Source organism: Calcarisporiella thermophila, assembly GCF_041956535.1.
Source record: "Calcarisporiella thermophila strain CBS 279.70 unplaced genomic scaffold VTP21scaffold_9, whole genome shotgun sequence".
NCBI lineage: Eukaryota > Fungi > Calcarisporiellomycota > Calcarisporiellomycetes > Calcarisporiellales > Calcarisporiellaceae > Calcarisporiella > Calcarisporiella thermophila.
In genome coordinates, this window is record NW_027192199.1 from 877520 (window position 1) to 902514 (window position 24995).

General features: G+C 47.9%; 11 protein-coding genes and 1 non-coding gene across 12 annotated transcripts; 6 read left to right on the forward strand and 6 right to left on the reverse strand.

Annotated features, from left to right (window-relative positions):
* Positions 1-610: 610 nt before the first annotated feature.
* Positions 611-1989, reverse strand: VTP21DRAFT_11722 (uncharacterized protein; the record flags this gene model as incomplete). The annotated part of the gene is made up of 4 exons (XM_069391198.1): positions 611-1134; positions 1197-1396; positions 1453-1579; positions 1638-1989. The coding sequence occupies 4 exons, from the start codon at positions 1987-1989 to the stop codon at positions 611-613; spliced, it is 1203 nt and encodes a 400-aa protein (XP_069252353.1).
* Positions 1990-3064: 1075 nt separating this feature from the next.
* On the forward strand, positions 3065-5836 carry VTP21DRAFT_11723 (uncharacterized protein; the record flags this gene model as incomplete). Its single annotated transcript, XM_069391199.1, has 1 exon — positions 3065-5836. One exon carries the CDS (start codon positions 3065-3067, stop codon positions 5834-5836), a length of 2772 nt encoding a protein of 923 aa, XP_069252354.1.
* A 983-nt stretch (positions 5837-6819) lies between these two features.
* VTP21DRAFT_11724 (uncharacterized protein) lies at positions 6820-7317 on the reverse strand (the record flags this gene model as incomplete). The annotated part of the gene is made up of 1 exon (XM_069391200.1): positions 6820-7317. The coding sequence occupies one exon, from the start codon at positions 7315-7317 to the stop codon at positions 6820-6822; it is 498 nt and encodes a 165-aa protein (XP_069252355.1).
* Positions 7318-7836: 519 nt separating this feature from the next.
* Positions 7837-8445, reverse strand: VTP21DRAFT_11725 (uncharacterized protein; the record flags this gene model as incomplete). The annotated part of the gene is made up of 2 exons (XM_069391201.1): positions 7837-7865; positions 7929-8445. The coding sequence occupies 2 exons, from the start codon at positions 8443-8445 to the stop codon at positions 7837-7839; spliced, it is 546 nt and encodes a 181-aa protein (XP_069252356.1).
* A 484-nt stretch (positions 8446-8929) lies between these two features.
* Positions 8930-9547, forward strand: VTP21DRAFT_11726 (uncharacterized protein; the record flags this gene model as incomplete). The annotated part of the gene is made up of 2 exons (XM_069391202.1): positions 8930-9394; positions 9461-9547. The coding sequence occupies 2 exons, from the start codon at positions 8930-8932 to the stop codon at positions 9545-9547; spliced, it is 552 nt and encodes a 183-aa protein (XP_069252357.1).
* Positions 9548-9930: 383 nt separating this feature from the next.
* Positions 9931-11202, reverse strand: VTP21DRAFT_11727 (uncharacterized protein; the record flags this gene model as incomplete). Its single annotated transcript, XM_069391203.1, has 1 exon — positions 9931-11202. One exon carries the CDS (start codon positions 11200-11202, stop codon positions 9931-9933), a length of 1272 nt encoding a protein of 423 aa, XP_069252358.1.
* Positions 11203-11271: 69 nt separating this feature from the next.
* Positions 11272-11940, reverse strand: VTP21DRAFT_11728 (uncharacterized protein; the record flags this gene model as incomplete). The annotated part of the gene is made up of 3 exons (XM_069391204.1): positions 11272-11276; positions 11481-11567; positions 11817-11940. The coding sequence occupies 3 exons, from the start codon at positions 11938-11940 to the stop codon at positions 11272-11274; spliced, it is 216 nt and encodes a 71-aa protein (XP_069252359.1).
* A 90-nt stretch (positions 11941-12030) lies between these two features.
* VTP21DRAFT_11729 (uncharacterized protein) lies at positions 12031-13447 on the forward strand (the record flags this gene model as incomplete). Its single annotated transcript, XM_069391205.1, has 5 exons — positions 12031-12088; positions 12258-12648; positions 12710-12812; positions 13001-13106; positions 13176-13447. The coding sequence occupies 5 exons, from the start codon at positions 12031-12033 to the stop codon at positions 13445-13447; spliced, it is 930 nt and encodes a 309-aa protein (XP_069252360.1).
* Positions 13448-14089: 642 nt separating this feature from the next.
* VTP21DRAFT_11730 (uncharacterized protein) lies at positions 14090-16696 on the forward strand (the record flags this gene model as incomplete). Its single annotated transcript, XM_069391207.1, has 2 exons — positions 14090-14593; positions 14657-16696. 2 exons carry the CDS (start codon positions 14090-14092, stop codon positions 16694-16696), a joined length of 2544 nt encoding a protein of 847 aa, XP_069252361.1.
* Positions 16697-18752: 2056 nt separating this feature from the next.
* Positions 18753-18824, forward strand: VTP21DRAFT_t129. The gene has a single exon. It is a non-coding gene; the product is annotated as a tRNA-Thr (tRNA).
* A 433-nt stretch (positions 18825-19257) lies between these two features.
* On the forward strand, positions 19258-19805 carry VTP21DRAFT_11731 (uncharacterized protein; the record flags this gene model as incomplete). The annotated part of the gene is made up of 3 exons (XM_069391208.1): positions 19258-19405; positions 19473-19534; positions 19593-19805. 3 exons carry the CDS (start codon positions 19258-19260, stop codon positions 19803-19805), a joined length of 423 nt encoding a protein of 140 aa, XP_069252362.1.
* Positions 19806-22723: 2918 nt separating this feature from the next.
* On the reverse strand, positions 22724-23281 carry VTP21DRAFT_11732 (uncharacterized protein; the record flags this gene model as incomplete). The annotated part of the gene is made up of 3 exons (XM_069391209.1): positions 22724-22898; positions 22947-23077; positions 23141-23281. 3 exons carry the CDS (start codon positions 23279-23281, stop codon positions 22724-22726), a joined length of 447 nt encoding a protein of 148 aa, XP_069252363.1.
* Between the last annotated feature and the right edge of the window lie 1714 nt (positions 23282-24995).

Below are 24995 nucleotides of genomic sequence, written 5' to 3' on the forward strand. Positions count from 1 at the left end.
ATCAGAACAAATGCTTCGTTCAAAGCCAAGTGTTTTTCCAATGGCGGGGGGCATCAGATTACAGAATAAAGCACGGCCAAAATTGTCCCTAATACATTCAGTTTCAATCAGACTCTTAGAAAAGCTATGTAAGATTTCTCCAGTTCTGGATGGTTCGGAGTTCCAAAATATTCCAAATCAAGTAATTTAAGAAGTAAAAGATTGATAAATTTATTCTTTACAAAAAATCAAGGACTATTTATAAACTTCAGAAAATACATTCTTTACATAATACAAGTTGGCGTTAAATGGCTAATGTAAGACTTGCGTAATATTACAAAGCTAAAACATTATCTAAGGCAAGACATTATTCTAAATATGTTCTGTAAAAATATAAAAAATAATAGTAAAGTCAATTCATTACAAGCTATCTTCAATCCATGAACGATAATATATTAATGGGAAGAGATCTAAAAGAGTACGGCCTATATAAATAAATATAAACCTTGTTTTTCACATCTATTTCTTCAAACCGCAATATAAATGGAAGCCTAGTTTCATTCTAAAAAAGTAGGTTTATTTAAACACGAATGGGTGATGAATATACACCAAATGCGTCAAAAGCGCGTAATTAATCGAGCAGCGGGACCGCCTCGATCACGCTGTGATAAGACCTCGTTGGCACCACTTTTCGAATCTCGAATCTCGCCTCCTGCAACAACCGTCTATAATCGTCCAGCGACCTTTCGCATGCGCCCTCCCTGAAAAACACCATCATCAATACATCCATGTTGCATTGCTGGCGAAGAGGCCGCTCTTCCATCACCGTTTCAGAGAGCAATAGCACCCCACCGTCCCGCATCGACTCTCTTACTTTGCATAAAATCTGCAAACACTCTGCATCGGGCCAGTCGTGGAGTACATGCTTGAGGAAGTAGACGCGAGCAGGCGGTAGCTGCTCAAAGAAGTTCCCTGAGAGGTAGCTTAGATTGGGAAGAACAGGGTGGAGTTGTTTTGCTTTTTCGATAACGGCGGGAGTATCAAAGACGACGGCGGAGAGCAGGGGATAATGGGTGAGGAGAGAGCGGGTAAATCGCCCCAGCCCGGCCCCCACGTCTATGATGGTCTCGTTTGCATATTGGTTCCAATCATAGTCTACGGGGTCAGAGCAAGTTAGCGAGCTTGTCCTTGTGGTCCAAATTCTCTGCTGAACCTACCCGCTATCACGGCTGTTTCAATCTCCGCAGTCACCGCCAACATAACTCGGTTAAATTGCTCCTTCTTCTTCGCATTATTCGGCATGTCAAGATACTCGAACAAATCCCTGCACCCTGTGGCCAGCTCGGCGCATGTCTGGGTAGATTTTTGGTCGATAGACTCTCCCAAATACTGGGAGAACAAAAGTGGCTCTTCCAATCTATCAAAGCATTAATAAATAGAGATGTTACAACGCAAGGGTCAGCACTCACTCACCCCAAGTGAAAAGCAGTGCTCCTCGGATGATCTCGACGTAGCACATCGGATTGTAGATTATTGCGATAAACATGGCAAGACACCTCTTCGAATATCCCAAGGCCCACCAATTGGCGCATCACCCGTCCTAAGTTCGAGAGATTAGTAACTCAGCATAGTGGACAACGGCTCTTTTCTGCTCATACCAAGTTGCGTTGCCTTGGCCCCTGCTTTTTCTGCGAGATCTTCAAGCCTCATCTCCCCATCGCCCAGCAAATCCGCCACTCCAAATTTTGCTACCACGAGAAGGGATCTAGTCTCCAAAAACTGCCTAGCTATCCGCTGTGCTCTGTCGACCGGGGTCTCGGCAATGGTCTCGAAGTGAAGCAAGAGCCGTTGGGCTTCCCGGCGAGCTTTGACCACCTCCCAGGGCTCAAGTGTCTGCCTAGGGTCGGTGGCGCGGTGGCGGTGGATTAGGAGAAGATTATCGCTGAAGGATTTGATTTGAGATTGAAGAGTGGAGTTTGCGTCCACTGAAGTCGAACTCTTCCGAACCATTGTGGGGATTTCAAACAAGTAAAATGCCTGTGAATGGAGAAACTATTCAAGTGTCGGTAAATTACAGAGACTATCGATCCAAGAAAAGAGGCCAATTTTATAACGAAGATAGAGTTATTAACTAGGAGGCCAGAGTTAAACAATAGCTTTTTGCTGAGCTGGTTATTCGACAAATAAGCGCCAAGCTAGAGCATACCGCGTTGGATGTCATCGAGTTGCGCTTCCAGAAAAACCAATCCCAAGGATTTTCATGGCATTAAACTCTGTTTGGTCGCAAGCTTCCCACGAGAGTCCATTCCGCCATTAAGGGTTAGTGCGCTGAGAAGGAGTCGGATACGCGGATTTAAGGGCGACTGTGGTATAACTTTATTGGGAGGAAACGGTCTATGCGTTATTCCGCCAGCTCCATGGCAATCGCTATTGTTGCTTGTCTTAAAAAAAGAATAATAATTTAGAGTTTGAGCATCCAAGCAATGCCGTCCGCCAATAGCCAAGTTTAGTTGATTAACACGAATATTTTCTAATTAATTAAGCTTAATAAATAATTTTGAGATTAAAATCCAAGTGGTTGATTACACTCTTTGACCTACAGCCTAAAGAATTTTCTCAAGGGCAAGCGGTAACTATTGCTGCTTTAGAGTTGCCATAGGGGCAAATATTTCCAAAAATATCAAACCTAAAGAGATGAACAAAGCGAAATTAAATTATTTGATGAAGGGTTTGAGAATAGACCGGCGCTTTCCAGTTGGATCCGAGCAGAGATGGCTCGAGGCGCGCCGTATCGGCTGGACATTTATGGAGTATTGGAACCCACTTCATCAATGAATGGGGCAAAGCCTAAACTGTCACACTTACTCTAACTTTCGGAAGAGAGAGAAGCTAGGGGCAGGGAGCGAATTTGGGCCTTCTACCAGACTATGCCCTTGTTCTGAGATCAAACCAGGGGAATGCTTACCTCAACGGTCCCCATCTGCTTCTGCGACAGGTATATAAGGCCGCCATGTTTTGAGAATGGATTATCATAAAGCAAACGAAAAACAAAATTCTATCCATCCTCCCTCACTTGAATCATAAAATGACCATTGCCGACCTTGTCCCGCTTCCCACCGTGCAATTCAGCGAAGCCGGAAACCTCACACGACTCCTTCTCCGAGCAGCCAAGACACAACCAGAACATGGAATATTCTACATCCCAGATACCGAGCATATCGACAAGCCCCTCTTTACCACCTACCCATCATTAGTCTCGACTGCAAGGGCTCTTTGTGCCTCGCTCCAGCAATTGGGACTGCAGCCAGGCGATCCAGTCGTACTCTATTTCGATCGGCACCAAGATTACATTGAGACCTTCTGGGCCTGTCTTTTTGGCGGCTTTATTCCCTGTCCCCTCGCACCTCTGAGCCCTGATCTCAATCTACGATCCAAGCATCTCGAGCATATCCACACCCTCCTCGATTCCCCAATCTTTCTCACCAGAGGAACCCTTCTACCACAGCTGGTAGCTTCAGTGAATCTCCGCACCACGCCTCTGGAGTCTCTGAGCACGACAGAAGAGACTTTGACCTTGCATATGGCTGCTCCAGCCGACATCGCCGTGCTCATGCTTACCTCAGGCTCTACTGGCAACTCCAAAGCGGTCCAGCTAACTCATGACAACCTACTAGCCAGCATGAGCGGCAAGAATAGTTGCCATATGCTTTCCGAGAAGGATCGTATTTTCAGTTGGATCGGGTTTGATCATGTTGCCTGTGTCACGGAGGGCCACCTGAATGCTATTACCTGGTGCGCAAGCCAAATCCATGCCAGCTCCTCGGTGGTATTGGCGGATCCTCGTCATTTCTTGAAGATCATCAACAACCATCGAGTTTCGTTCACGTTTGCACCCAACTTTCTATTTGCCCAAATTGAAGCTGCACTTCAACGCCATCCAGAGGACTCCTATGATCTTTCATCTCTACGCTTGATCACCAGTGGAGGTGAAGCGATTGTGACTGAGACTGCAAAGCGATTTCTTGGCCGGTTGAAGCGGTTCGGGATGGCTCAGGATATCATCGTCCCAGGATTCGGTATGACGGAGACATGCGCAGGAAGCATCTATAACATGCATTTTCCCGAGGTTGACCAAGGCGCTGAGTTTGCTTCCCTTGGCCGCCCCGTCAAAGGGCTGCAAATGCGCATTGTGGACGACGATGGCAAAAAGGTGCCGGAAGACACCGTGGGCGATCTCGAGCTCAAAGGAAGGATTATATTTGCAGGATATTGGAATAACCCTAGAGCCAATGAGGAATCCTTTACTGCGGACGGGTGGTTCAGAACTGGAGACCGTGGATATATCCGGGATGGCTGTCTTTCGCTCTCCGGCCGCAAAAAGGACAGCATCATCATCAATGGCGTCAACTACTTTAGTCATGAGCTGGAAACAATGCTCGAAGAAGTTGATGGCATCGCTCGCTCACATGTTGCAGTGTGCCCCATCCGCCTGGCCGATTACGACACCGAACAGATGGGAATATTCTTCCTCCCCACCTTCGATATCACCCACGAAGAGCCCTTGATCCGCACGTGCACTGACATTCGTGACAAAGCTGTCCTGTATTGCGGAGTCAAGCCTCAAGTTATTCTCCCCCTCTCAAAGGATCTCATGAACAAGTCCAGCCTGGGCAAGCTCTCCCGTTCGCGTCTCCGGAATCAATTTGAAACAGGCCAATTCGTGCACATTCAGAAAGAGGTGGAGGCCATCTTTGCCAAAGCAAAGCACCGCGATTACCAGGCCCCCGAGACCCTGGTAGAGAAGACACTGGCCGAACTTTACTCCCAGATATTTAACATCCCTTTGGAAGAAATCGGTGCAAACACTAACTTTTTTGACTTGGGAGCTAGCTCGCTTCATGTGGTGCGCTACAAGGCAAAGGTGATGACCACCCTCCAACTTGATGACTTTCCGATCATCTGGATCATGCAATATCCCACCATCCGCGAGCTTGCCGCCAAGCTTGACAAAAGAGATGCGCTCACGGAGTACGACCCCGTCGTCCCGCTACAGAAGACCGGCAAAAAAACACCCATTTTCTTTGTCCATCCCGGGGTCGGCGAGGTTCTCATTTTCGTAAATCTGGCTAAGTACTTCGTCAACGAGAGACCGTTCTATGCCCTTCGGGCCCGCGGGTTCAACTCCAACGAGAGGTACTTCCAGTCGTTTGAGGAAATGGTGGAGTCGTATACGCGTGCGATTCGCAGAACCCAACCCAAAGGGCCGTATGCTGTTGCAGGCTACTCGTACGGAGGGGTGGTGGCCTTTGAGATTGCCAAGCAGCTCGAAGCCGAAGGAGAGGAGGTCAAGTTTGTAGGCGCAGTGAATATCCCCCCGCACATTAAACAACGCATGGACCAGTTGGACTGGACGGAGGGCTTCTTGAACCTCGCGTATTTCCTCGACTTGCTGAGCAAGGAGCGTGCTCGTGAGCTCTCGCCTTATCTACACACCCTAACCAGAGAAGAGCAACTGAAATATATCTGGAGCATCGCGCCCCCCGCCCGCATCCAAGAGCTCGACCTTGATCTCAACAGGCTCGAGGACTGGGTGGATCTGGCTCAATCACTGTTGAATGCGGGTCGCTTTTACGAGCCGAGCGGTAAAGTGGATCGGCTCACCGTCTTCTATGCCGTGCCCCTCTTCGGTACTAAACAAGAGTGGTTGGAGAGGCAACTTAAGCCGTGGGATCAGTTTTCTCGCCGTGCCAACCGATATATTGACGTTCCTGGAGAGCATTATACCCTGATGGACATCCACCACGTTGCTCAGTTTCAAAAAATATTCCGCAATGAGCTTGCAAGGAGTGGGCTTTGATTTTTTTTTATATATATATATTCTCTTTGTATTTCATTCGTATTGTTTTTTTAAAAAAAATTGATGTTTTTTGATTCATTTTTGTTTGATTTATTGTTATGCCTGTATTTATTTGAAAACCTTGATATTATACATCAGCTCTATGTGGCGACTTTTGTTATTAATGCATTATGTTATCTTTCGTTTTCATAAAATCTTGGTGAGGGTTGAACTTTATTTTCAGGAAAAAGAAGGTGGCAATAATACGAATAACATGAAAATCGTGAATAATCCAACGACAAATAAAAAAAATACTCAATCTCTTCCTTTTCTATTGAATGATAAAATAGAAATATTTTAGAGGTAATCGTATTTTGAATTTTCTTATGACGAGAGAATATTCATTTCAATAACATCAAAATCTTTAACGTAAACTCAATAATTAATATGCATTAACGCAAATGCTAATTCCCAAATATGTTTAGCATCGACCAAGGAGTTGACTAGGGAAACCAGTGGCTCGAGCACGAATATTTTACTCAATTTTGATAAATCTATCCAAAAGTCGAGAGGAATGTCTATTTTTATTCTTTATGAAAAGGTTCACTAAGGGAGAGACGAAGACCATTTTAAGTGGCCGGCCTAAATTTTAAGCATTTGGCTATCTTCTCTCTCTCAAAAGTTTACAGCCAATTTATTAATTCGCAACGTGATATAAAGGGAGACGATATTGGAAGGGCCAAGAGAACAATCGTATCATATAGAAAATCAAGCCTCAATTTATCGCGCAGTTGAATGAAAAATCCCTGACGATTCACTAGGTCTGTATCAAGGTAATAGAATCGAAAACCATCTAAAGAATTCAATCAAGGAAAGCCATCCTACAATTTTGTATCGACGTGGTATTGGCGTTTTAGCGACTTCTCTCATAGCCCATTCCCACCCATCCGTGTCACCTCCATCACAAATCAAGAGGCTCAGCATCGGACCCTAAATCAGAACGATTAGTCGTCCGTCACGCGCTTGCAACCATCATACGGTATATACTTATAAACCGCATATTTTGGCAGTGTTTTGTCCAATTTCATCATGTTCTTCACCTGCTCAACGCCATTGTCCCAATAGATGTGTTGTCTCATTCTGATTTTGTCTGGATCGTCCAAGCTCCCCACGGTTATCCCGCGCCAACCTTGATCCTCGTCGGACAGCACGAACAATTGGGTCCCACACTCGGGGCAGAATCCCCGCCTGGTGTCCGCTGAACTCTGGTAGAACTTAGCTTTGTTTTCGACAGGCGTGAGGAACACGAGATGTTTTTCGGCCAGCCAGAAGTAGCTTGGGAGCATCGCGCCAGTGGATTTACGGCATTGAGTGCAATGGCAGATGTTCACGAATGATGATGAAGCCGTGCTGAAGTCATGCGGCAACTTGGCACGGTAGCGGATATGGCCACAAAGGCAGCTGCCCTCGACAGTAAAGTTTTCACAAGGGCCCGAGTTCATCGTCTTAGACTATACCTGACCAAGCCTTGCAGCAGGCGGGAAAGTTCATTATTTAAAGCGTGTTGAATTTCAGCCTCATCCCGGTTTTTGGTCTTCATATCTGGTGGAGTGCCCCTAGATTAGGAAATAACGAGGCCACGCCACCCTGGCACAATAGAAAAGGCAGAAGCTCTGACCTAAGCACCAAAGAGCTCTGGAGTTTGTAAGCAATAAGAAAAGAACAGACTTCGATCCATTGGATCTTTATTCGGTTACAAACGGTGACGATCTTCTTTTTGAACTCCGTGTACAAAAACAACACAGCAAAGTAATACGTGGGATTCAAATCCAAATAAAGCGGTTACTACTGTAAAATTGTGTATACAAGATCGAAGGCATATATATTTAAGATGAATATTCTTAAACCTCTCGGATTGGTGAAATGTAAAATGAAATTGATGGAATCCGCTGTATATTTATTGTCCGTTGTCGAAGGATTAAATTAGGCATAAGCCCATGCCAAACTGCACTTTTCTAAGTTCATAAATCGAGAGGTGGCTCATTGGAAACTTGATGCAGATATAAAAAGTGAGTTTAAAATCCATTTACATCACACGTGAACGACTACTTACACTCGGCATACTTTGGCATCTGCTTGTCCAGAATGAGCAACTCCTTCATCGACTCAATGCCATGGTTCCAAAAAATATGCTGGCCGGGCTTGAGCCGGTTTGGGTCATCCAGGCTGCCAAGGGTGACCCCACAATGGGCTTCGTCATGGCCTGAAAACATGAAGAGTTGGGTTCCACACTCAGGGCAGAAACCACGCTGCGTCCCGGGTGAACTCTCGTAGTGTTTTGGTTTGTTTTCTTCCGGGGAGAGGAAGGCAAGATTCTCTCGGGGGAACCAGAAATAGCTGGCAAGCAGTGCGCCAGTAGCTCTGCGGCACAAGGAGCAGTGGCAGATAGGGGTGTAAGCTCCTCCGATATCCTTGGATAGTGTGGCACGGTACCGAATGCGTCCACAGAGGCACCCGCCATCAACCGTGAATTCGCTCGAGGGGTTTGAACTCATAGTTCTCTGATATTGTCGAAAAACGAGAGTATGTGGAGCGGCAGGGTGGAACCATGCTGCCGACTGCTGAGCCATTTTATCATCTCCAAATGGATGAGTCAACTTGACGATGCCCGGTACCCAATCAAACAGAAGACACGAAGTCGACTAGGAGGCGTCCAATTTTTCTAACTTTTTCTCCCCGCCATGATGCACGTAGCATTCTTTTCGGCCTATTGCAGTTGCTGAGAGGAAGCTTTTTTATACAATTGATGCTAGTCCAGAAAAGTTGGATTGCGGGCAGTGGCTCGGGGGAGAGACTTGGCCGGATTCTCACTAGACATGCTAAGGATTGCTATGAGATGTGGCTTAGTTGACATACAAGGAAAATGGAATAGTTGGCGACCATTTCGTGCATACATTAGGTGGGAATTAATGGAGGCCTCCTTGCATATGGATGCTCCCAAATTGATATATATGGAGCAAGACTCGCCCATCCGCCAAATATCAAATCAAGAAAACCCTATTCCCATTCCTGCATTCTCCTCCTCTGCTTAATCCATTTTTTCCTTTAGAAGGTATGGCGGACAGCTCGAAAGATAACCACGACCATGCCCTAGAACTCGAGGGCGGATGCCTCTGTAAACGCATACGCTACCGCGTGTCGCTTCCCGTTTCCTACAACGAATGCGACCCCACCCCGGCCACCTACTGCCACTGCTCTGTGTGCCGTAAATCCACGGGGGCATTGCTCCCGGCTCTGACGACGGTCCCCGTCTCTGCGTTTACATTCCTCACCCCCCATCGCCCCAAATATTACTCCTCCTCCCCTGAAGTGTATCGAGGGTTCTGCGAGGAGTGCGGCAGCCAAATATACATGTGGGAGAGGGAGAAAGACGGCGCCAACTACGGGGTGTATGTAGGTGGGTTCGATGATCCCGACCGCATTCGGGTCGGGAGGCATATCTTCTGGGATTCCGGGGTGGAGCAGGTCAAGGAAGTGTTTGCTCTGGATCCATCTAGAGCCAAGTGGCGCGAAGGTATGGTAGAAATCGTCGAGGATTGGGTTGCGGGCATAGGTTGCTCACCTTGTTTATTATTTTTATGAAAGCCAAGTTCGAATCAGAGAAGTTTTATTGAGGAAGAGACCATACCGCTCAGAGGGCCTTGGTGTCCAATGGTGGACGTTGGGTCGTAGAGCCCCGACACCCTTTCGATCCCACTTCGCTTTCTATACAAGCCCCCATCATGGAAAGAGAGAGAGACATGTTTTCTTATTGTAAAGTCAAAACAACAAGGAAGGTGGTGAAAAAAAAATTACAAGGCAAAGAAGATTTTCGAGAAAGCTAATAAGCCCATGGGGCGAGATTAAATACATACATACTAAACAATAAACTCTTTCGGGAGGGAGAGAGCGAAAAATAATATAGAGTTAATATATGGGGGAGTGAATAGAGCGGACGAGCAAAGGAGGGACCCATCCTCATCAAGATATAGAGTATTAACGATGTTGAATAAACTCGGAAAACATAAAGCTATCCAAAATAAAATAAATATATATATAAATAGTCATGTAGTAGGTCAGGTGGAATAGGGGGTGTTATAGACGGTTGCCGGGGGCGAGTAGTAGTATTCGCCAGGGGGTCGGGGGGGTTGCTGCAGCGGAGGAGCCGGCGCAGATAGGGCAGGCTGCTGCGGCGGCATGGGTAAGGAGTAGGAGAGCGGCTGCCTCGAATACTGGTGCGAGAATTCAGGTTGCGGGGGAGGGCGGTAGGCGTGGGGGGCGGCGGAGGGGTCTGCCAAGGCGGGCGCGTATACGGCCTGGGGGGAGGGGAAGTCGGCCGCGGTGGCTGCGAGGTCGGCGGCCGGCGGCTGGTATTGGACGGGGAGGGCAGGGGAGTAGCGGACGCCCGTGCCGGGGGGGAAGGTGGCCACGGTGGGGGAGTAGGAGGCGCGGCGCGGCACGATCGAGACAGCATCCGCCTGCGGATACTGCTGCTGCTGCTGCTGCTGCTGCTGCTGCACGTAGTATGGGTCTCGGCCAGGGGCGGGCACGAAGGAGGGGCTGACGCCCGAGGTTGCGGGGGCGAGGTCGCCCTGGACGAACGACGAGGCGGCGGGGAAATGGCACCATAAGTCTGGGGCCTGCGGGGGCAGAGGCTCGTGGCCATGCTGGGGCTCGCGGTCGTAAGGGGGCGCGTAGCGGGCGTGGGGCGGCGGCGGCGGGGGGTGGTGGTCGTGGTAGGTCGGGCTCGGGTAGGCGTCGGAGGGGGGCACCCGGAAGTTTTGCTTCTGGGTGAGCTCGGGCGAGATGTCAAGGGCGGCCAGCTCGGGCACCGACGATGGGGTCCGGAGGCGCCCGGAGATGACGTCCTCCACGGCGTAGTAGCTGACGAGATGCTGGTTGACGCCGCCCACCACTACCGACATCGTCTTCTTGATCAGGCCATTCTTTTTGAATCGGAATGCATTCGTCAGGCTGCCGATCAGGGCCCTCTCGCGCTCCCGCTCGGCGCGCACGGGCTCTGGGTAGGAGCCGGTCGAGGCACGCCGCTCCGAGTCGGAGAACGAGTCTTTCTTGTTGCCGGGGCCCCTCTTGTCGAGCTCGCGGTAGATCAGGAAGTTGCCCAGGATCCGGGATGGGCTCCACACGCGGCCATCGGTCCATCGCTTGATTCCCGACTCTCGCTCGTCGAAAACAAAGACGGTGCCCGAGCGGATCAGGCTGCGCTCCTTTTCCTGGAGACGCCGGGTCACACGCGGGAGGAGATTGCGCTGGCATGCCTCGAAGATCAGAAGCATGTCCTGGGTGGTTTCGATGAAGCCGAAGAATGTTTCTGTGACGGCGCTCATGGTGGGCTCGTCGCTGGCTGGGGATGGGGCTTGAGTTGCAGGCGGGGGTGGGGGCGGGGGCGGCAACAATCAATCTATAGGCAGAAGAGGATGAGAGCTGATTAGAGCGCTGCAATGCCAGACGAGAGAGAGCTGGGATGGGGAGGGGCTGGAGGCTCCCTAGGGAGGAATCCGCCCGACAGGTTTTTCTCCTCCTCCAACCTGCTCGCGGTGCTTGGCTTCCCTCTCCCCTCCTTCTCTCCCTCCCGAGCGAGCCCAGCACGGCGGGCCAAACTCACCTTCAGACCGGGAGGATGGCGGCCGCAGCAATCCGCAGTGAGAGCGCGCTGATGATGGCGGGGGGGAAGCTTGCTGAGAAACCTTGTCTGGCTCCAGGAGCTTAAAGCCAAGAGCGGGAGCAGAGGCGCGAGAGGGGGAAAATAAAAATAAAGGCGATTTCAAGCTGAGCGCCAAAATTTATACACTATGCAACACATGTACAAAGGGTTTGCCCGCCTCACGGCTCCCCTCGCCCTTCCTCGGGATAGCGCAACCATGGGAAAGATTCGCACAGAGCAAATCGATCACATCGTTACACGCCAGTCACGGATTTTTTTTTTTTTTTGCTTTTGTACCTGGTAATCCCACCTCTCCGTGTCGGCGTGGGACAACTCGCACCGGCCCTGCCTCCATTGGGGTGTGCCGGCCCATCCGCAGCCCGGCTCCGAGCCCCCCACACCTCCCCAGCCGCAGGCCCATTGGCCCAGCCCTGGGCCAACGACCCGTGGGCCGCTTCGAAAGAACGGTTCGCAGAACAAATCTCGCCTGCTTCACGAGCAGTCACGGCCGATGCAGTCACGCCTCATCGTCCGGCCAACCGCGCGCGGCGGGGATTGGAAGGCGGAGAGTTAAGTTTCTGTCAAAGAGGAAAGCTTATCCCGCCCGCTGTATACTTATATACCCGCCTCAGGGGCCGCTGCTCGGCATGGACAGCGCTTCCGAAACATAGGGCACGCGCGATGAGCGCCGATAAGCTGCACGCCGGCCTTGCGTGGCTTGCATCCGGCCTCCAATAGCCCGCCGGCCAACCTCCCCCCTCCCCAAGCTTGCTCCAAGCCAACCCGAAGCCATCCCCTGGCCCGCAAGTTCTCCACCCGGCTTCCTCTTGGCCATCGCTGGGCCGGATGGCCTGCGGCTGGGACCTCGGGCGGCTGCACTTTGGCAAGGCCCGTCTCCTCTTGCCCTCGGCCAGGACGGCCCGCAGCGGGTGCGCAACGGAACCCCCTCAAGCAACAATCACGGGATACTGGGGTCACATGCTGCGGCCTTGGAGCCCAAGGGTGAGGAAGGCTACGGGCCGCAGCGCTGGCCTGAGAGGGAATGTTTGCTCACCATTCCTGGGCTCTCCTCTCCACAAGCTGCAACGTTGCGCACACCAATGGGGGGAATCCAGCCCATTCCAAAACGGTATGACAAAAGCCTGATTCTATTTCGGTACCGCCTTCCGTCATCCTTGTGTATTGCACAGCTGCGGATGCTGCAGAGGTGAGAGCCTTACAGCCAAGGGCTATTCAAACGAGGGCCTTGTTACTTCGGCCAAGCTCCCGTTGCTCTCTGAGCCGCGTTCCGAGGTCTGTATTTAACCTATCATCGCAGACCTCGTCGCTCCCATGATTGGATCACGTCAGCAATCACTTACGCAATGCTGTAGACGTCATCCGCCCTGGCCGGAGGGTGGCAAAATACCAAGAAATGGAAATGGTGTTGGCATTGCTTTCCTCCCTGAATCGAGTTATTCCACCAACTACCTCTTGTAAAGGAACCTAGACCCATGTCCATACAAAACGCCGCGGAAACAAACAACACTGACTCGGATGTGAGCGGGTTAGTCTTAGCGTTTGAGAATGATATCCGAGAGATCAATGGTAGGCTTCCTCTCCCCAATTTTAGCGACGCCGCCCCCCCCCCCCTTAATCTTCCCTTCTCTTCCATAGAGGACGTGTCCAGCATCAGCGAAAGATACCTTCTCACAAAGTCCACGCTTTCCTCCCTCGAGCAATACCACGGCATCATCTCCGATGAATCGATGAAACAAATGATGCGCGAGTACATCGAGTTTCGGCGCAGCTATGCTTTGCTGCTGCAGCAACACGAGGGGCGCTTACAGGAGCTCATCATACAGGCACGCGGCGTACTAGCAAAGCAGCATTCGGACGGCCTGTGTGAGGGGTTGCAGGGGGTGGGCCTGCATGGCCGAGATGAGTAGTGGGGCCCGCAAGGCATCCGGCATGTACGGCAGCATCATATCCTATATCTATGTACGACTTTTCCTTTGCACATATGCTTATTTATATCTAGTGTATCGTCTGGAGCTAGCCAGCCCAGTTCATCTATATCCTCCATGATCCAGCGATGGATCGTCCACAATCGACTTCTTTTTTTTTTTTTTGGATGGAAACTAGGTTTGCGATCACGTTCTTTTTGTGTCGCAGAAATGTCAGCAGAGATCCCCCAAAAATTTAATTCGAGTTTGAAATTTTTTTTTTTTGGCGGGAATAAACAAGGAAAAAGGGAGGAGCCCTCATCTTCTAATCTCTTGTTGGGGGACTGCTTCGCGCATGGTCTCATCCCATTAGCCTACTCGCTTGTCATCACCAGAACAAACTATCAAGACTCGCGCGGCCAAGAGCAAAGGGCGTAACCGTAATAGGGAAGAGAAAAAGAAGGGTTAAGACTATTTTCGCGGTATTTTTTTTATTTAAAACACCGGCACGAAACGAAAAAAAAAAGAATTTACCCCGGAAGTCTTTCATTGACTCGCCTTGTTTTTTCTCCATTCTCCCCTTGGTCTCCAATCCTCCTCTTTGGATCTCCAAACCTTTGCATCGCTAGGGTGCTTCCCATCTCCATGGCAGAGTCAACGGCAACCCGTCGGCGCCGCCATAGTCTCGCTCTCCATGATCCGGCCTATGTTCCACGGGTCTCCTTCGACCAGCTGACCCCAACCCTTCCCGCCCTCTCCTTTACTCTACAGTGCAAATCCAGAGACTACCGGCGCACGCGCTGGTCACGCACCTTCCTGGTCGCCACGGAATTAAACACTTATTCCGACTATGCGCTGGAATGGGTCCTGGATAAGCTGGTCGATGACGGCGATGAAGTGGTGGCTCTCCGCGTGGTGGCAGGGGAGCTTGCAAGATACGCAAACAACTACGACAAGAGAGGAAGACGAGGCTCCATGCTCTTCGGCAACGGCGCCGGGCATGCGATGGGAATACAGGAGCAAGTCGATCAGTCGCGAGATGATGCTAGACGAATTATGAATAGAATTATGGAGAAAAATCAGGACAAGAAGATCAGTATTGTGGTCGAATTTATCATCGGGAAGGTGCCAGACACCTTCCAGCGGATGGTATGGGTCATGGGTAGTTTATCCCAAATGCGTTGACTAACCCTTCTGCAATTCCCCATGCAGATCAAGATGTATCAGCCCTCGCTCCTCGTCGTTGGAACTCGGGAACGATCCCACGTGAAGGGCTTTCTTCTGGGGGGGATCTCGCGGTACTTCCTGAACAACTGCCCTATCCCCGTCGTGGTGGTGCGGCCGGAGAAAAAGAAAACGAAAAAGCAGGCCAAAAAGTCGCCCACCCCCAAACGGCGCCACTCCCTCTCCACCGACGTCAGCACAAATGCAATGCGCAGACTCAGCTCCATCTTCCGCCAGGCCCATCAGGCCAAAGAGAGAGAGGAGCAAAGCGAAAACACCAGCGCCGGCGAGGACACGCTCGGAGACATGTCGGATGCGGAGACCATGAGCAGCCGGCAGTCCACCCGGTCGGTGAGCGACACAGACGGTGAGTTCGACGTGGGTAGCATCGCGTTTGATGAGGTATCCGTCGCCGAGGAATCGGTTATGACGAGCGCAAGCGCTCCGCAGCCCCCTTCCAACGCACCAGGAGACGCAGATGCCGCGCGTCCACGGCTGTCGAACTCCGGCTCTGGGGCATGGAAAATCACGGCCCTGGTCGGGTTCAAACGAAGAAAATCAATCGGCGAGAAGGCGGAGAGTGCGGCGGCTGTGCAGCATGGCACTGAAAAGGTATACGAAGAGGCCGCGGGGAAAATCGAAGGAGAGCAAGGACGGGTGGCACAGGAAACTGTCCGCCATAGTGAAGAGGGCGAGCAGGCCTTGTCCCCACCTTCTTCCCGGCCCACCTCCTCTTCCTCCTCCTCCTCCTCCTCCTCGGCTCCGGTGGTTTCGGAGTGCTTGAATCCTGCTGGAAGTAGCCATACGGCCTCCACCGAAGGAAGACGTCGTGAACAGGATGCATTTTTTCGACGACTGATGTCCTACTTCACTCGTAGGACCACCGTTGAAAAACCTCCCATCGGGCCCCAGTCCTCGACCCCCTCCCATACAATCGAAAATCAAGTGGACGACCTCAGCTTCGCCGGGTCGGCCGAAAAAGAAGATCAGGACCAGGACCTCGCCGATGAAGACGGAGCTTCCGTCGCCTCCGATGACACCGTCACGGATCGGAAAACGCCGGATTCGCCCTCCGATCAGGAAGCCGGGGAGCAGAATGGCACTCGCCCCAGGGCCAATGAGGCCCCTTCCTCTCTACCTCCTCTCCCATCCTCCGATCCTGCCAGGGGAACCGCTGCCACGGGCACCAAGGAACCTCGTCGGTCGCGAAGACTGAGTGCTCTCATTGGGATGGGGTTTCGACGTCGCTCGGCTCCCCCCCAGCTGACCCCCCTGCTCACCACGTCGACGCCAACGGCGCACCTGCCGCTTTCCTCCGCGGATGCAGTAGGTGAAGATCTAGGATATGTGAGCGAAACGAATGCCAGCGAGGATGGATACTGGTCTTCTGATCAGGCTTCAGTGGCGTCCGACTCGACCATCACCCGGCTCCAGCGACGAGAGTTCGTTCGTCCCCATGCCACCCACATGGTGACCAACATTGACCCAGCGCTTGCCGCCCTCTCCTCTCTTGCCGGCATCCCCCACGCGGAAAGAGGAGGCGATGATAGGGCGGTGCTTCTTTCAGAATCCCCGGACAGAGTCTCACACGTAGATGGCTCGGCCTGTCGCGGGGTGGCTCCTGGGGACGAATACTCGGGTTACTGGTCGGAGGACCAGGCATCCGTAGTGTCCGAAAATGCGCTGTGCACAATTAAGCGTGAGCGCTCGCGACGTCGTCTAAGCGAGATAGTCACCCGTCTTAGTGGGCCGCGCCGTGACGCTTTACTCAGTTCAGCGCAAGAGCGCGGTGATTCAGCGGAGAGCTTGGGCGCAGAGGGGGGCATAAAGCCACCCTCATTCGATTCCAACCTCACCTCTTCCTCCTCCTCATCCTCCTCGTGGTCCGTGTCAAGCTCTTCCATCGGAGGAGGCGTTCTTGGTTTTGGTACAAGGAGGTTGAGTGCATTGATGGGATTTGGACGTCCGTCGCCAGAGATCAACGGAAAAGAGAATAAGCCTCTCCCGCCCGTCCCAAATGTAGATTGACCCCCGTCCCCAAAAAGTAGCCACTCCTCATTGTACTCTAGTATATGGACACTCTCTTGATACCCGATCCCTCCATGCCAATCCATCTCCATGTTCACTTCTTTTGCCCCATTTGTGTGTATGCAATGCTATTTCCTCTTTTTTTTTGTCACTCCCAATTTAACACTCTTATCTATTGCAATATTACGTGTTTGTCTTTTCCCCTTTATTTCCCTTTCCCTCACACATGAGACTGACTTTGGATGCCGACTCCCTATATGGAATTGTTTTGTCTGCTCTTTTACTTCATTTTATTTCAATCCCGAAAGACTTTTTAATTTTTTGGAATTTTTTTTTTTTTGTTAGTGAAAAAACAAAATGCTGTCTTCTCTTTTTTTTTTCGCAGATTCTTTTCTTTTCTTTTTGCTATTCAAACTTTTACGAAGTGGTGTTGAAAAAGTGTCTGTTTTTGGTTGACAAGTTGAATTGAATTTTGCTAGTAATATTATCTTGAAAGCGGCTAGCCAAATGGGGAAGGAACTGAAGCCTATTGAACCGAAAACCTTAAGGTTTCATTTACCATCGGAATATTCTAAGGGCAAATAAGTAGAATATCCGAATATTCTACTTATTCGCCCTTAAGCCTATAGATTCAAGTCCCGTATTCTTGGATCGTTTCCTTCGAAAATCCTATTCTCCCTCTAAAATAATCTGGAGCCGCTAAATTTAAATAGAACCATTTTAACTCTTGGAGCTTATTAGATAGCTTATTAGCTTATAAGAGTTGCAAAGTAGTGAAAAGGACGGGTAAAGCCAACTACACCTCAATCGCCCAAGTTTCTCTTTCCGGCGGCCAAAGGCAATATTGTTTTGGCAGGGGGGATCTTTATTAAAGTAACCTTTTCAACATGCAAAGGCAAGCTTTTTTCCCCAAGGAAAACAATGGATCTATTAATAAAAAGTATTCTGTGCAGTTAAAATAGAGTAAGATGGATTCTGCGTCAAATTCGCCTGGGTACTGCCTCCCAGCCTACCTCGAAATGGTTTATATTTGAGTAAAAACGAGGTATTTAATTATAGTTGACTGAAATATATGGTTGAGCGGATTGGATAGAAATATATACATAGCAAATTCTCCTTTACACCCTCATCAATTGATATAAAGTGAGCAAAAAGTTGAAGGAGTACGATATTTGCTGACGCTATATTAGATATTTAAGCTCATGTCCCGTCAGGACTACTGGAGGCTTTTTTTTTTTTAGAGCGGCTCTTGCATGCTGGCCTGTAGTGTTGAGTAGGCTATTTGATTGCTGTGAGGCCAGAGATGATCGATATTGAGACTTCTCTTGGCTGTCATAGTGGGTAGATCAAGGCCGGTTGTTTTGCGGAATACTGTGGATGTTTGAGATTTGGGATTGGGTGTGATAGCTTGAGAGTTGCTGAGTAGCTTGCCCATATCTCCTGGTGATTTTTATTGCCTCTTGGGCTCCTTATCTGTATTCGTGTTATCTGGTGCAGTTTCACGGTGGATTTTTTTGGACAAGCTTATATTCTTGATGCTGCCTGAACTTCTTTGGGCATTCTATGGCTAGGTGGCCAGGTGCCTTTCAGTAGTGACACACTTGGTAGAGCAACTCCAGGATGGATTATTTTATTAAATTCATGTCTACCGGCGGGGTAGGATAATTTTTAGCGGTTCCGAAATCCCGTGGTTCGATTTGGGTATGGCGTAGCAATGGCCTTGCTACCACTCCATATTGCCATAGTATTGAAGATCTATTTGGATTACTCGGGCATATTTGGAGTGGGATTCTTCTAACTTTGCTCTGAGTGTGCCCTCTTCTTGTCCAAGGAGATCACTGGTGCATACAATTAAACACTGACTGAAACATAGACAAGCTTCGATAGCCTTGAACTTTCGATCATTCACATAAAATCCATCCTTAATTATTTGCTAAAAGTTCACCTTAGAATTCCTCAGCATGACGTTATAAGGTAAAAAATTTTCTGCATGAATTGCTGCGCCACTTATTCATGTCATGATGCTATCTCTGACACACTTTTCAACGAGCAAATTGCCTGAGTGGCTTAGTGGCATAGCGTCTGTCTCGTAAACAGAAGATCGCGCGTTCGATTCGCGCCTTAGGCATTTAATTTTTATTTTATAGATTTTTCTGGGAATCCCTCCACAACACCTTTTGAATATGTTTGCTGCATTGATGGAAAGAATTTTCTCTATTATTTTGGATATTTAGGGCTTTTACTAAACAACGGTTTCATACATCAACTTGCGACCCGTATTTGGACCCATCTGTTTTACCCATCCTCATAACCAATTTATGACGACTCTGGTTCAAGAGGTATGGTAAGTAGAGTACCCGAGCATAACCAAAGGATATATAGGATTAAAAACAGATATTGTATTATTCATATATATGTTTTTATATCCGAGGCTTATTTCCTCTATAACAATAGCCATCCTCGATAGAATCACTAGCTTTAGGATTGTGGCTTGCCCCTTTCAAGGCAGGCCAAATTTCTATTTCAATTCACTGACCCTCTATAACAAGTACATTCAAGTGATGAGTTTCCTTTCAGACCTGCCATCAAAGAATAGTACGGCCTTCTCCAAGCTTCTGTCGCAAGATGTCAACCGTGAACATCAGCCCTCATCACGCCAGAAGCGATTTGTGACTCACATAGCAACTCACGATACCAGCCCTAAGCAAGGTGAATCTTCAAAATCTAATGCTGTTGGCCAATAATTTGATGGATGGAATCCGTATTTTGAATCTAGTGGTCAATACCGAGAAATGTAGTGTGCTGCTTCGCTACCTTTATAAACGAAATGAGGGAGTGGTGCGTCAAAATACATTCAATTGAATTGAGGCAGTTAATTCTAACGGTTCCGTTCTAGGATTCGCACTGGCCGTTCAATAATTCGAATGATCACAACATTAATAATGAATTCGGCGTGCACTCGAATGACAGCGATGATCCGGAGCCTAGTAAACATTCAGAAGAATTGGCAGCACTGAATAGAGCAACCTTTTCCTCTACATCGACTCCGAAAAGAGGACCCCATTCACCCAACTCCAGTAGCGAAAGCAAGAAGAGCCGACTGAAGTAGTACACCAAAATGTATTTATCCCTGTTCTCTTCGCAGGGCCCTATTTGTATCGGTCATGCACGCAAAGTATTGGTCGACAAAAGAGTGATTGCTTGAGAGAGTAAAATGGTTTCGTTTATAAGAAACATCGCGAGGCTGAACCGTAGGTGCTGAGAGCAACCTGTTTATTGGACCATTTGTGGCCTCTTCGACGCGTAACTCAATGATATCCTGGGGCTTATTTATTGATGAATATCAGAAAGCTCTATCGATACTTCAATTGTAAAACCACTGCATTTCCCCTTTACGTATATATAGATACCACTCTCGACTTTCTATTTCATCTCATATGGTCAAGGAATATGAAGAACAAAGTTAATATAGATAATGCTTTCATTGACTTTCTATCTGCCTTGTTTATCACTATTTCTCAAATTAAAATGATGAAATGGGATCCGATAAGACAAGAAAATCAGTTCTTGGCTCCCATCTGTAATTTCAATTTCGGTATCTAGTGTAATAGTTCTGAAGTCTAGTGTCTTGTCTCATGTTTCTGGCTTCCGGCAATTCACAAAGGAGAATTTTACTAATTTATTCAATGAGGAATGGTTCTCAAAATAGTAGCAAGCTAAAGATTTATATATCATTTAACCTAGCTAAATTATATAAATAAAAGCATGTTGGGTGTTAAAAAAAACACGCTAATGATACTGTAAGGTTGACATTTTGAAAAATTTTACATTAGAGCGCTTTTTTTTTCCTGTTGGACGCGATCACTTGCCAGTCCGATGTTATTAAAATATATTTTACGTGTTAAGGAAACTTTCAAACAAGGTTATTTGGTATAAAAAAACAAAGAGTAAAGCTTGAAAAGATCCATGCTTGGAAGAGTCGATCTAGGTATTCTTTGCTTCCTCAGGATTCAATGGCTACCTCTTGGTTATCGTCGATTCGGATTAGCGAGCTCTCTACCCATTTTTGCTTGAAATTTTCTACACCTTTTTTTTTCCTCTGTACCTGTACTCGTTCCCCTTTGATTGCAATAAGTAAATCGGATACATTTAAAAGCAGTGTCATTATGCTCTTGGTCATCCATGACGATTGCAGTTCTGACCTTATACAATAGATGCTCCAGACCATGGTATCGCGTAGCAACATAGAGACTTGATGGTCTTTGCCTAGCGCCTCCTCGTGATATCTGATATGTTCATATCTCTGAATGATATACAGTAGTGAAGGTTGGGCGCGGTTTTCAAGACGGAATTGGGACTTAGATTTGAGGTGCAGAGGTTCCTATGAAAAGATCACAGATTCGTCTATGATATTCAGCCAGTTTCACCTTGAGATTTTATCGATGAAGCCTTTCATCCAAACCTGCTTCATTGTCTTCCACCGCTTGGACTTTACTTCTCGCTGTAATTCGTGGTCAAATTGCCCAGTTATGGCTACAGAGTTGGATTGGACATCGTCAAGCACTAATTCAAGTCTCGAGCGGTATATTATCCACAAGGCTATGTTGTGGCTCAGAGCACCCACTTCGTAGAAGTGTTGGCCAATTTGCTCGTCTTGTCCTAACAGTCTTCTCTCGTGGATTCGTGTGGTGGTATGCAAACTTTTCGGCAATTTGTCTCGCCAACTCTGCCAGATTTATGCGATAGCCGAGCAGTCTAGGAAGGCGTGGGCAATTGTTTCAGGTATTCTTAGGGAACACATTTTGCAATTCGAGTATCTGTCAGGGTTCCTCGCGACTAGAGCGTACACCTCGGGTTCGATTAATGGTCGGTAGATAGTGTCCCTGTGAGGTTTGAAGAAATCTTCCAGTTTCACTAGCCCGAATTTTTCTGCTTTCCCTTTCACTGGTGCTCCTTCTATAGTAAAATAAGAATTGTTACTAAGGGGGAGGGGGAGTACTTCATCTAGGGTGAAGCTATATCATTTGGTTAAGCCCAGTTTTCCGCTTAAACTCTGCCACACTCTTACGAGGTGTGGCCACAAACCACTCTTTCTTATCAGCTTGTGCTGGGTGTAACAGGTAGCTAGGATGCCAATTACCTTGACGAGATGGGTGGTTTATTTTTTCTCCCTTGGGGTGTATTTTTTTAAATCCACTCAATGAATTTTATCTGAAGGGAATGGAAGGGTAGACTTCTACGTCAAAATCACCTAGGTACTGCCCTGGCCTCCTTTTTTTTTGTGGTTGGATTGGTCCTAAGGATTATTTCTATCTATTTTTGTAGCCGCTTGATATTACTTGCTTGTTGCTATACTATCGATAGCAGTTGAGTCCTGAGAAAAACCCGGCAAATTCTCATAGACGGGTGTCGCCTACGGGAATCGAACCCATAATTTAGTTATTCGGCTCCGGGATCCCAAACCTATACGCCAACCAAGGGCGACTGATGAGATGGGCGGTCAACCACATTTTTTCGGATCAATAATGAGTCTTTATTGTATACAAAGACTCTAATGTACAATAATTACATTATTGAAAGTAATTAAATGAAAGGACGGCTAAATATAGAGGCGGTATTGTGGTTGGGGTAGTCGATGGTAACGATTTTCAGCTCAGATAGATAGGTAAGTAGTAAAACCCAACTAGCTATGGATATCATATAGTGACTTGATAAGTGAGATGGAAGATGGAAGAGGAGGAAAAGAAGGAGTGGAAGTAGGGGCTACTGTGTCAATCCAGTTCTAGAACCGCACTATTAGCTCCTTAATCACTCCCAATTTGCACCACCTGCTTCGAAACTGTTCAATTTGCCGCTTTTTCGGGCTCTTATCAGATCGGCTCCTATAGCCTCCTCAAAGTCCAGTTTGGCCCGGTTGATGATGGTTGCGGATGATGCTGGCGTGTTTTCAAAATGAAAGGCAATACGATCCCGATGGATTTGCCACAATACCGAGTCGAAGATAATTTGCGCCACGTGCTTTGCTCTTCACGAGGATTCAGATAGGTTTCCCAATATAAGGTTGCGAGCACTCAGCACCTGAGAATCCAGGATGCCTGTGATGGTGACGATACACCTCTCTGCCCACTGCCACACTGGTGTAAGTTCAGGACACTCGAAAAAGATATGACGAATTGTCCCTCGAAGCGTTACAGCGGGTACACTTTGGATCATGAACAGGGAATGTAGCGTTAGTGATAACTGGTTCTACAAGGATCCGCTAGCGTAGCGCACGGTGTTTTGGGAAGGTGGGTCGTTTGCGAACGGAGGTCCAGACTTTTCCCCAGTCTCTGGATGTTGATCCAACCTCGGGCCAGGATCGAGAAACCAGTGTATTCGGTTCTAGAAAGCCGTTGCACTGGGAGTGACGGTCTTGTCGAGCGGAGTATTCCGCTACGGGCTTACCGGCCAGGTGGCAATGATTGAGTGGGAAACGGGGGGGAGGTTGAGAAACCTGAGGTCCCACCCAAGAGAGCGGTCGCAGTATCGACGGTGCCACGCTCTCCTTAGCTTTTCAGTAGGGAGCATAGAGGATCTATGTTCCATTTCCGATTGTCTTCCACTATTTCTGTCAAATAATGCTTGTTTATGAAGTGATCTGCACTCGATTTTTCTGCCCCAGCGGACAAATGTTAGTATCTCGTTAAGTAGGTACGGCGGTGTTGGAGATTTTGGCTCCTCAATCTGTCGGATCCCGTCTCGATTTATGATTAAGGGTCATCTGTAGAGAGGTGGCGACAAGATCTCGGTTGCCTGGGCGGCCAGCCACTTTTTTTGATCAAACAATGGAAGCTTTTTATTTAATTTCCATATATTACATGAAGTTAATGTCAATGGATTTAACATCACGAGATATAGGTCTTTGATTGAGAGTCGTGCAATCGATATGCGTGTAATTGATATGCGCGTAACGTTGTCGTCATGAATAGCATGTACGTGAAATCGATGTAATCTTTGTACTTTTCGTAGGAGCGATCTTTTCAAAAATGAAGACTCAATTTTTGCTCAAGTGGACAGCAGCCACAAACTAGGAGTAAGTGCCGGCGGGGGAAGTGGGATTCGAACTGCCTGGGCGTTTTTTTTTTAACATAGGACCTTTATGGAAAAGTATCCTATCCTGTTAAAAAGGTAGGGTAGCTTCTACGTCAAAATCACCCAGGTAATGCTCCTGGCCTACCTTGCAGAATCTGGAAGATAGAAGGAAAAGAAAGAAAGAAAGAGAGAAAGAAAAAGATATAAGTGTAAAAGGAAGATAGAAAAGGTGGTGAGGAAAGAGCTAGGAAAGTATGGAAACAGAAATTAGCTTAATAAAGAAGGGGAAAGGAATAACTGTAAGAGGGAGGGATAAAAAGTTGTGTGTAATGGTATTAAGATAGGCTGCTTATGTACATGAAATAACGAAGAGAAGGGAAGGATTGAAAAAGTAAAAGAAGGAAGGGGAAAGGAGAAAAAAAAAGCAAAGGTAGGGGGAAGAATGATAGAGGAGATGGTATTAATATACAGCAGTGAAGGGTTGGGTGCAGTTTTCAAGCCGGAGTTGGAACTGGGATTTGATCTTCAGAGGTGTCCTGGATGAAAATCACAGAATCACCTATGATGTTCACCCAGTTGACCATTTATCGATGAAGTCTTTTTTCCGTTCCTGTTTCATTGCCATCCACCACTTGGACTTTATTCCTCGCTGTAGTTCCCAACCTGGACGGTTTATTTTTTGAGATTTATGGATCTTTATTGAAAAGTATCCTTTTAAGGTAGTATAGTGCCTTGTCAGGAGAAATACATGTAAGTAGTGGTTGATCGTATGAATACCATCCTATTTTTCAAGGAAGGTATTATACAAGAGAGGAAAAGAATACAGACAAATATAGAAAGAAAAAAAAAAGAAAAACTGGAATGCGGGTGGTAGGGTATTCGGCAAGGTCGTATTGGAGCTAAGTGTTTTGGTTGAAGGATATTTCGTCTCCTTGGACTTGTATCCAACTTCCCTTACACCAAAGCTCTTGGAAATCTTCTTTCTTATCCTTTATGGACGCAGACCACTATTTGGATCTCACGATTTTATGCATTTCGTGACCTAGTTGTTCAGCGAGCGCTATTTCGCTTGGTTGGGCGTTATCCATTATTATCGATAATCTTGATCGATAGATGATCCAAATTGCTGCATCATGGACCGTTGACCCAACCTGGGCGGTCAACCAAATGGAGAGTTCAACCTTACTATAGTATTTATATTATCATATAAAAATCGTTTCAAGTGAGT